The sequence below is a fragment of the Cicer arietinum genome, chromosome 6, assembly GCF_000331145.2.
Source record: "Cicer arietinum cultivar CDC Frontier isolate Library 1 chromosome 6, Cicar.CDCFrontier_v2.0, whole genome shotgun sequence".
NCBI classification, from domain to species: Eukaryota; Viridiplantae; Streptophyta; class Magnoliopsida; order Fabales; family Fabaceae; genus Cicer; species Cicer arietinum.
In genome coordinates this window covers 5,878,727-5,890,038 of record NC_021165.2, presented here as the reverse complement: position 1 = coordinate 5,890,038, position 11,312 = coordinate 5,878,727, and the positions used below count along the sequence as shown (strand labels likewise).

At 31.8% G+C, this 11,312-nt stretch overlaps 1 protein-coding gene across 1 annotated transcript; it reads left to right on the top strand.

The window, feature by feature from the left end:
- Nucleotides 1–4,923: 4,923 nt before the first annotated feature.
- On the top strand, nucleotides 4,924–11,312 carry LOC101493865 (sialyltransferase-like protein 2). Its single transcript, XM_004503730.3, has 12 exons — nucleotides 4,924–5,226; nucleotides 5,332–5,405; nucleotides 6,216–6,305; nucleotides 6,537–6,614; nucleotides 6,878–6,978; nucleotides 7,795–7,987; nucleotides 9,171–9,261; nucleotides 9,349–9,413; nucleotides 9,517–9,671; nucleotides 9,762–9,843; nucleotides 10,268–10,377; nucleotides 10,746–11,312. Exons 1-12 carry the CDS (start codon nucleotides 5,133–5,135, stop codon nucleotides 10,939–10,941), a joined length of 1,329 nt encoding a protein of 442 aa, XP_004503787.1. The 5' UTR covers nucleotides 4,924–5,132; the 3' UTR covers nucleotides 10,942–11,312.

The window sequence follows — 11,312 nt, the reverse complement described above, 5'->3', positions numbered from 1 at the left end:
TTATTCAGCGATTTATTCAGCGATTTATTATTCATCTGCCAATCATATCATTTAAAACAAAATACAACTCAAAAGTATCAATCATCTGCCAATCATATCATTTAAAACAAAATACAACTCAAAAGTATCAATCATCTGCCAAAGACATATAATCTGAATTATTTTCTAAATCTAAAGAACCCCAATGTTGTAGACGTCCTGCATAAGCGATAGCCCATGATGTAGACTCATCGCTACGATGCTTCTTCCAATGCCATGCAAGTGGTGGTAACGGACATGCAGATTTCAATTTAACTTGAACCCAATGATTTTCGTTAACAAAACCAATGCTGATAACACGATCACGTGACAAATCTCCATTATGTGCACCCCTCAATGGGAAAAAAGTCAAACAAAAAGTTTTTGCTAATGTAACAAGAACGAGATTATATTTTGTTGCTATCACGTAACCCATATCAGGAATGGTCATCCACTTCTCGTTAGCTTGGTTTTCCAACTCAGTTACAAGTAAAGACTCTGTCACTTCTTGCAAACGTTCCTTGAATAATGCAGCATATAAATCAGGTTTGGACTTAATCTCTGTATACAACTGCCGACGTATAATGCTCCAGTATTCTTCACCATAACCAAGTAAAACAGCAATAGCACGATGTCCACAGTTTCCATCTGCTTTAACATTAACTATGTCTTCAATATATGGATGAATTAAAGAAGGAAACTCGTGAAAATATTTTTTAACCTGGTGGGAGACTTGTTTGGATGCTTGATGGGAGACTTGTTTGGATACCTGCTGGGAGACTTGAGTATCAACATGCTGAAAGTATGCTGGGTCGCCATATACGTCATATCCCTTCGGCTTATTGCCTTTTTTCTTAACACCACCTTTTGTTTTGATTTTATCCACTGGTGCACACATTGATGTTGTCTCCGGATATGCTATTTCACGCAACTTCCTCTTTAACGCCCTTCTTCCAGCAATATTAAGTGTTTTCCATTTTTTCCAAATTATATCCATCTCCGATGTAATGTCCAACTCTGAATCATTTGTCAATTGTTCATTCTCTTGATCACTATTCAAGGTTAATTTCCTCCAATGTATATGAACAGCATCTAATGGGATTGGAACACCTTTCATCTTGTATCCTGCTAACTCACATTCACAAGGTAATCCATGAGTCTTTCTAAGTATACAACAACACACATCTCTGTCGTTACCAACATAACTGACTCTCTTGTATTCTTCAACAATATCACCTAAGGCTTTCTTGGATACCACCCAAGTCAATTTCTCAAAGAATGGATTGTTGTGTATATGCTCTTTGCGACCTTTACTTATCTCAAATGAACCTTTGATCTTAATAATTTGAAACTTCAACATGTCATTCATACCATTCCATGCCTTACAAAAATCTCCTTTACTGTGTTCCAAAAATCTCTTCAATGACCAATGAGCAGACTCAACCCTAATATTTAAACAAAAAAAATACAAAATGTGAAGTAATGATCATATATCATGCATAAATCATATATCATATATCATACAAAATGTGAAATTTTAATGACATACCTATTAGTCGTAGTATTTCCTAGATGCAATACTCGATTGGTCCATGCTTCAACAAATCTTTCCTTATGAGGATTCAACCATGTGTCTCTGACGTAGTCAAAGAAAATAATATTATCGACACATGCTTGCTCAAATACTTGCAAAAGTTCCTCGTACTCCTTCTCTTCAGAACAATAAACAATTTTCCTCCACAACTCAAGAATGGGTTCTTGCATGTCTTTCTTTAATATATACTGTTTGCATTTGGCTCCAACATTTTTGTTAATATGAAGTTGACAAAGTAAATTTGTTGAAGATGGAAATACAACTTTAATTGCATTCATTAAAGCCAGTTCTCTGTCAGTCACAATCACCTGAGGAAATGGCGTGTTTGAAAAAAACAACTCTTTTAACTTCTCCAATGCCCACCAAAAGTTGTCTTGACGTTCAGAATCCATATAAGCAAATGCAACATTAAATGTCAACCAAGTTGAAGTTACACCAACAATTTCAAACAACGGTAACCTATACTTGTTGGTTTTGTAGGTGCTATCCATGATCAATACAAGAGGGAACATGTTAAGCAAAGTTATGGAATCTGTGTGCGTCCAAAACATATCCCTCACAACGTTGGAGTCCTCATGAGTCCTACTCCAACAAGTATATTTCTCAGCTTCAAGTAACTTCAACAAGTGTTGCATATCAGTTCTAGGTCCCATCAAATTCTTCCTGTATGTACTTCGTCGCTTGTAAATTTGATAGATACTAGTCACATTCTCCGTATCTCGATCTCTCAAAGATGACAAGATATGTCTCGGTGCAACGTGATACTTTGTCAACTCGTCAACATGTTTCTTATCTTCTTCTGTTAAGCGTCCCATAAATGCATTATTCTCAAAAGTAGCTACTAACTCATGGTTGTGAAGTCCACAGATTAAACTAATAATCCATCCTTCATCATTTTTCAGTGGTCTCGCTTTAAGTTTAAACGGACATCCACACTTTTTAGTTGAAGTACCTGTGTCATTTGTATTTGACTTATATTGTCCACCTCTATCACAACCAAGAATTACTTTTGTCTTTCTTCCTCTCTTTCCAGTCTCTACGTCTGATCGAGTAATGATAACTGCTACTCGATTTTGTCGACCTATCTCTCTTGCCCATGATATGACAGCTTCTCGTGACTCAAAAATTTGATCAGTTGTAAATGCTTCAGTTAAATCTATAAATACTGGTCGTGTGTTTTCCATCCGTAGTTCAAAAAAACAATTCAAATAAAATAACAAACAAATTAAAAGCATATTCAAAAAAAAAAAAAAAAATTTAAGTTTTTGAAATTTCCGGGTTAACTACCGGAAATTTCAACAAACCAAATTTCCGGTGAACAAAAAATGACTACCGGATTTTTCAAATTTTTTGAAATTTCCGGTAGCTTCCGGAAATTTCAAAAATCCGGTATTCAAATTACAACTACCGGAAATTTCAGTTTCCAAATTTCCGGTAACAATTATAACTACCGGAAATTTCGATGCAACTTACCGGAAATTTCAGCAAAGTCAGATTTTAGAGTAATTTTTTTTAACTGCTCGTAAATGAATTTTTTAAAGATAAAATTGGATTTTTAACAAATTGGGAGAGTATAAGTTTAAATGGAGGGGTACAATAGCCAATTCTCTTAACTACTCAACCAACCCCGAAACATGAAACATAATTTTTTATTGGAAGGTAGTTTTTATTTAAGTTCATTTGAGTACAAAAATTGATGTAGATGAGTATTCACCTTTAATTATATAGTTAACATTATAGTTGAATATACTTTCCAAAATGTTGGGTGTTAAGATTAGTTATAACCTAACTGTGATACTTCTCTTGCTTTAAAATGAGTGAAGTTTAAAGTTTTTGTATATATTAAAAATATAACAATAACTAAAATAAAAAGTTATTTTTATTAAAATATCTTTATTAATTATTAGTTAATTTTTCAGTATCATAATTACAAAGTGAAATTAATGTTTTAAAAGTAATGCACATAATAATAATTGATAGATCTAATTTTTTATAAATTATATTAAAAATTATAAATAATACTTATTCTAAAACATTTTTTTTTAAATAACACTGGTCGTGAAGCAGAATAACTAAATACACTTTTCAAAAATTTGAAATGGTATAACAAACAGTTTTTTTTTTTTTACTTAAACTAAACTTATGTAGATAGTTTTTAGGCATGTCACATTATTGTTACACTACTTAATAATTACTGTAACACCAAATATTTGTATTATAAATTCATTGTCGAATTACAAGTCTAAAATTATCCATACAATTTTTCAGGTGAATATGAAATAATTTGATAGGTAATTAAGGTGTATCAAAAGTAACGCTTAAACATATTTATTAAACAACACTAATATAGATGTATTGAAATATATCTTAAATCGAGAAACATAATTAACTTTTCGGGTCTCGACAATTAAAATATTATTTATTTAGCAAAAATATTTTAGATTTTTATTTTTCTAAAATGTACATTCATTTTATTTTTTGTTGAGAGATTTTTGAATTGAATTATTATAAAGTATAAAAGATGAAATTTCAGAAAATAAAAAATATATTTTAAAAAATAATAAAAACAAGTTTTTAATATTTTTGTTATTTCTATAAATATAAATAATTATGTACTTAAAAAATTCTCTTATTTATCTATTAATAAGAAAAATTAGTAAAAAAAATGTTTTTTCCGGACCTAATCTTGTACCATAAATATTTCACTTTTTGTAATCACTATTTTGATATTGAATATAAAGTATTTATCAAGTTTGTTATCCATTAATCTCTCTATCAAATAACTTAGAGTTCATTTGTTAGAAAAAAATTTATTAAAAAAATGTCACTCCTTTTTTAAAAATAATAACTTTTAAGTTTTTTTAGTTTATTTATTACAATTTTTGATAAAAAATAAAAATTTTAAAAATTATTTTAAATGAAAAACTGTTTTAAGTAGTTTTTTTATAAAATAATTTTGTATAACTATTTCTTTTATAAAAAGTTATTTTGTTTATAGTAGATAAATACAAAATAACTTATATAATTTCTAACAAATAATTTTTAAATTATTAAATATTATAATTTTCTTTTATATTTTGTAACAATCCACTTAGTGAAGTTTTCATTTTCAATGTCATTTACAAAACTTGAATATCATGTTTTTGTATAAGAGATCTAATTTTTTTAAAGGAGTTAAGATTGCTAAGTTATATAAAAGTGAAAATGTTTGATTTTGTTTACAATCTAAAATATTATTAGATGATAAAAAGAATATCTTAAAAATATTATTACTATTTTTCTTATTACATGAAAATACCGCCATTCTACAACAACAACAAAAATGTCCATTTCACAAATTAAGAATTAAAAAAGGAAATTTATTTGTTTCTTGCATATCCATGTTTTTCTCTCAAAAAACTGATCAAAAAGAGTTCAGAGTTCAGAGTGGTTTGAACAGCAGATTCAATCTCTAGAATTCGATAAACCCTAATTCCTTTCGTGCATTGCATCAAGTAGCTTCAATTGGCAACTAAGTTCGATGAGGGTTCTGCGATTAGGCTTGTTGCTTGCATTGGCATCTGGATTTGCAGCCATTTCCATTTACATCACTGGACTCTCTGATCCTTCTGTATGTATGTATGTATGTATAATTTATTATATAATTTCTGTTCCAAATTGTAAGCGATTTTTCAATTGTGTTAAATCTAATTATTGTAATAATGTAACTATGGTGACAGATCCCAATTATCAACTCACCGATGATGACACTGAAGCGTTGCTTTCCCTCCACAACTCTTTCCAGAAGTGTGTGGTGAGATTTCCACATTTATTGATTTATTTATTATTCATTTATCGCTAGTTACTACTCTAGTTTTGTCTATTGGTGTTTTCTGTAGTGTGTTGTATTTGCCTCTTATTTGTATTGATTTTTTTTAGTTTTCTAGTTTCTTTAGGTTGTGTCTAAATTTATGATTCCTTAAGTAGTAAATTGGAGATATTGTAAATCTGAATTTCCGTAACTACGTTTTGATGAAATAAGACATCTGCAGATTATTAAATAGTTGATTACTAAATTAAATTTAGTAAATTCACCAATATTGAATACCCAACCTTTGGTAATGGTCAGGGAAAACTCTTGAGTTAATGCCCGAAGGCCATTTTTAATGTTGGAAGCTATTGTGTTTTCCTTGAAAGGATTATACTGGTGAGTTGTGAAATAGTAGTTTATGAAAATTGAATGCGGTTGTGTCTGAATTTATGATTGTTTAAGTAGTAAAATGGGAAGAGATCGGAAATCGGTTTGGTCTTTGATAGATGCCAACGTCGCTTTGATGAAATAAAATTGGTGCAGATTGTTAAATAGTTGAATACTAAATTCTCTGATATTGAATGCCAGAAGGCTATTTGTGTTTTATTTGAAGGATTATGCTGGTGAGCTGTGAAATAGAAGTTTATGAAAATTGAATGCGGTTTGGTATTCACTTTGGAGTTGAAATTGTAGTGTTGTGTGTGGTTCCAATTTGTTTTCTTTTAGTATCAATTTTATACATCTTTCAATCTTGTCCTGAGTATGAATTATTTGGACGATTTGATTCAATAGCTAATTTTATGTTTTGTGCAGAGTGCAAATGGACTTGGTCTTAAAGCAGCTAGGGGCAATGATTATTGTCAAACCACGATAAATTTTCCTGGTGACACTATTCCCAAATGGGTAGATATTCCTAATCATTCACTGAACTGATTTTGTTGTGAAGTAAAATAAAGTATTGCACATATGGTCCTCAAAATTATGTTAATTATGACAACCTAGAGTCCCGTGGGAAATAATTTCTTCATATTCAAAAGTATGGATAGGGATATACATATTCTTAGTCAGATGTGGTTTAAAAGTAGTTAAACAATTGTTGGGATTGTTGGCTGACGGAGGTTTCTGTATTGACAGAAAGATCCCAAAACTGGTAAACTTGAAGCTCTATCTTTCGATTTTAATCTATGTGAAGCTGTGGCCACATGGGAACAGGTAAGTAACTTGTGTCTGTGTTATTTGTGATTGTGAATATTTCCAGAGATTGTACCCAGATGCTTTTGATATTCTATTTTGATATATACTTCTGTTAGACTATCTAAATATATACTTGTAGTGTATCACAAGGCTGTTCAATTACCCTTACCATCTTATAGGCATCAACTTCAGCTTTCTTTTGAGTTTTTTTTTTAAAGTGTTGCAGAAGGAATTTATGATGTATGCCCTACATTTTATTGTTGTGTGGAATGAATGCTCAGGTGCGGAACAGCACCACAATACTCACCAAGGAATTCATCGATTCTTTACCAAATGGATGGGAGGAGTATGCATGGCGTAGGATCAATAAAGGAATACAGCTGTGAGTAAATGTGCAACTGGATGTTACTAAAGATTTATGTAATCATTAAATATGATAGCCTATAGGCATTGAAACCAAATTAAATTGCATTTTAATTCATTTTTTAGAAATGAAGTATAATATACTCTATATAGTTGATTATAAATTTCCACACAGGTTATGCAAATTTCAAAACCTCAAATATCTGAGGCTTTCTTTATCCTAAAAGACAATAGATTTTGGCATTGAGCTTCCTACCTGAAACAAGGTGTATATTATATGAACTAGGACAGACTATTAATTTGTTTGTCCTAAGATTTCTTTTAATTGGATGTTGAGACTACCTGAAACAAGGTGTATATTATATGAACTAGGACAGACTATTAATTTGTTTGTCCTAAGATTTCTTTTAATTGGATGTTGAGACTACCTGAAACAAGGTGTATATTATATGAACTAGGACAGACTATTAATTTGTTTGTCCTAAGATTTCTTTTAATTGGATGTTGAGAACCAAACCTTCGCTAGAATTAGCTGTGGCAATTTAATATTAGGAAATAAGTAGACTTATAACCCACAATGTTACAAGGTTCAGCCTATAGTCTAGCTGACTCTAGTATTCTCTTGCTCTTACAGAAATGATGAATCCTTTAATTATGCTTTCTTTTCTACTCTACCTTGATTGCTAAATGCAACATATGCTTCTCAATAGATAACATAATTACCATATTCCATGTTTATGCATTTATAATTACTTATAATAATTTATGAGTGCTTATTCTAAGGGAAATCAAAGTTAGTGTAAAGTCTCAAAAATAGGATTCTTCTGTGATACAGCAACCACTGCGAGAACAGGACCTTGTGCTTGGAGAAACTTTCATTGGTGCTCCCTGAAACACCGCCATACTTTCCTAGACAGTATGGGCGCTGTGCTGTTATTGGTAATTCAGGAGATCTCTTGAAAACAAAATTTGGAAAGGAGATAGATGGTTATGATGCCGTCTTAAGAGAAAATGGTGCTCCAACACAGGTTAGTTGATCGACAATGTTTTTCTGGTGCTCTTTCTATTTTGTCCCAAAATTTAAGACCTTGCACACTTAAGGAATACAGCTGTGAGTAAATGTGCAACTGGATGTTACTAAAGATTTATGTAATCATTAAATATGATAGCCTATAGGCATTGAAACCAAATTAAATTGCATTTTAATTCATTTTTTAGAAATGAAGTATAATATACTCTATATAGTTGATTATAAATTTCCACACAGGTTATGCAAATTTCAAAACCTCAAATATCTGAGGCTTTCTTTATCCTAAAAGACAATAGATTTTGGCATTGAGCTTCCTACCTGAAACAAGGTGTATATTATATGAACTAGGACAGACTATTTTTTTTATTGTCCTAAGATTTCTTTTAATTGGATGTTGAGACTACCTGAAACAAGGTGTATATTATATGAACTAGGACAGACTATTAATTTGTTTGTCCTAAGATTTCTTTTAATTGGATGTTGAGACTACCTGAAACAAGGTGTATATTATATGAACTAGGACAGACTATTAATTTGTTTGTCCTAAGATTTCTTTTAATTGGATGTTGAGAACCAAACCTTCGCTAGAATTAGCTGTGGCAATTTAATATTAGGAAATAAGTAGACTTATAACCCACAATGTTACAAGGTTCAGCCTATAGTCTAGCTGACTCTAGTATTCTCTTGCTCTTACAGAAATGATGAATCCTTTAATTATGCTTTCTTTTCTACTCTACCTTGATTGCTAAATGCAACATATGCTTCTCAATAGATAACATAATTACCATATTCCATGTTTATGCATTTATAATTACTTATAATAATTTATGAGTGCTTATTCTAAGGGAAATCAAAGTTAGTGTAAAGTCTCAAAAATAGGATTCTTCTGTGATACAGCAACCACTGCGAGAACAGGACCTTGTGCTTGGAGAAACTTTCATTGGTGCTCCCTGAAACACCGCCATACTTTCCTAGACAGTATGGGCGCTGTGCTGTTATTGGTAATTCAGGAGATCTCTTGAAAACAAAATTTGGAAAGGAGATAGATGGTTATGATGCCGTCTTAAGAGAAAATGGTGCTCCAACACAGGTTAGTTGATCGACAATGTTTTTCTGGTGCTCTTTCTATTTTGTCCCAAAATTTAAGACCTTGCACACTTAAGTTTTATTCACAACTGCAGAACTATACTGAGTATGTGGGTAGGAAAAGCACATTTCGTCTTCTAAATCGAGGATCTGCCAAAGCACTGGATAAAGTTGTTGAATTAGATGGTATTGCCAATTGTTACAATATGAGTTCCAGTTATTACTATGCCATTATGAATTTCTAGAGCCTTACTATAAATGCTGTTTCTGCAGAGCAAAGAAAAGAAGTCTTGATAGTAAAAACAACCATTCATGACATCATGAACAAAATGATTAAGGTATGTTCCTTATCAATGGAAACCATCTTCCAAGATCCTTTATTTGCTGTGCCACACATTCTATATGCCTATTTGCAAAGCAATCGGCTTTTGTCTTCTGCAGGAAGTTCCTATAAAAAATCCTGTATATCTCATGCTAGGTGCATCCTTTGGTTCAGCTGCAAAAGGAACTGGTCTTAAGGCTCTTGAATTTGCCCTCTCCATGTGTGATTCAGTGGATATGTATGGTTTCACTGTGGATCCTGGCTATAAAGAATGGTATTAAATTATTTGTTGGAAAATTCTGGTTAATTACTTCTTTCTTTGAAATGTGATTACTTGAGCATAGGCCTGATAGATTTATTTCAGGACAAGATATTTCTCTGAATCTCGTCAAGGCCATACGCCGTTGCATGGTAGAGCTTATTACCAGATGATGGAGTGCTTGGGAGTAAGTTAAACTATACTTATTACTGCATCTAGAAAGCATTTAGATATGTAATAAGTATAGTTTATTACTATACTTATTAGTTGGAAAGTCATATTATTACTTAAGTATAGTGACTTTCCTAAAGTCTAGAAAACATGCAGATATGTAAATAAAGCATTTAGGTTCAAGTGATACAAATGACTTTCCTTCAGTGCTGAAGGAATATATAGTTTTTCCTTATTGTTGACTGATAATAATTATGTAATTTTTTTTTCATTAGCTTTATTTATGTTGATTATTGAAGTGTTCCACATAGGTTTGTATAAATCAGAAGCAAAAGATGTTTAGTTTTATTGACTTGATGGCTAGCAGAATGCCAGTATGAGTATAATTACGTTTCTAGTTTTTCTAATCATTAACCTTCTCTACCTCCTTCATTGTCAAGCTGATCAAAATCCATTCTCCCATGAGAGCTGATCCAAAACGTGTTGTGAAATGGGTTCCAAGCCCCCATATTATAAAGGCTGCTAGGATTGCATCAGAGAAATTACTGAGGTAAATGATTCCCGCATCCCCCAATTTATTTTTCCCATTAAAACCTTTTTGTATTGATTTTATCAGGGATCTTATGTTTAAGGGTATAATTGTCATGAACCAACTATTCAAAAGTTTAAGCTGTTAGATGTAAGCTCATGAATGGTTTTTATGTTGCATCTCTAACTCCTATTAAGACAAAATCACAACCCTTTTGTATAACTTCATTTGGCCCTGCTATCATGCAATATTGATCCCAAATGCCTAATGCTATCATGCAATTGTTTGACAACACACCGCATATATGAACCGTTAGTTGAGCTTGACTTTGTGACTAGTTTGACTGCATCTGAAACTGGTTGGATTTTCTCTATTTATGATTTTTACAGGAGGTTTGGAGCAGGATCTGAAGATCCATTGCATCCGTGTTCCATAATTAAGAAGCAAGATAAAAGAAAATTGAATGCAGTTTCAAACCTCCGAAAGGCGGCACTTGATCATATAAGGTATGTGAAGGGCACAACCATGTATCCTCTGGAGCGTAGTGTAGGACACGGGTCGCTTTGCACTGTGCCAACTGATTGAACTATGCTGAGATTTTATGCGTTCAACTTGTGCTTTTGGGAAGCATCTGGCCGCCTACTATACAAAAACTTCTGTTAATTTCTTATTTTGCAAAATATGTTATCCACTTGAAAAAATGTCAACACAGCTTCCTACTCAGCGTGTGGTGGCAAATATGCAATTTTTTAAAAATCTTTCTCATTCTTTTTTCTTTGAAAACTACAAATACTTGGATTTTTGGTTGAGGACAAGATGATAGAACAGCTAGGACACAATTTTGAGGCATCTGTGCTGCTGAGTTGAACCTTAACGAATTGAGCTGTAATGAATGTTATTATTTAAACACTTTTTACATCTGTTTAGCCATAAAATCATAATATTATTTCCTCAAA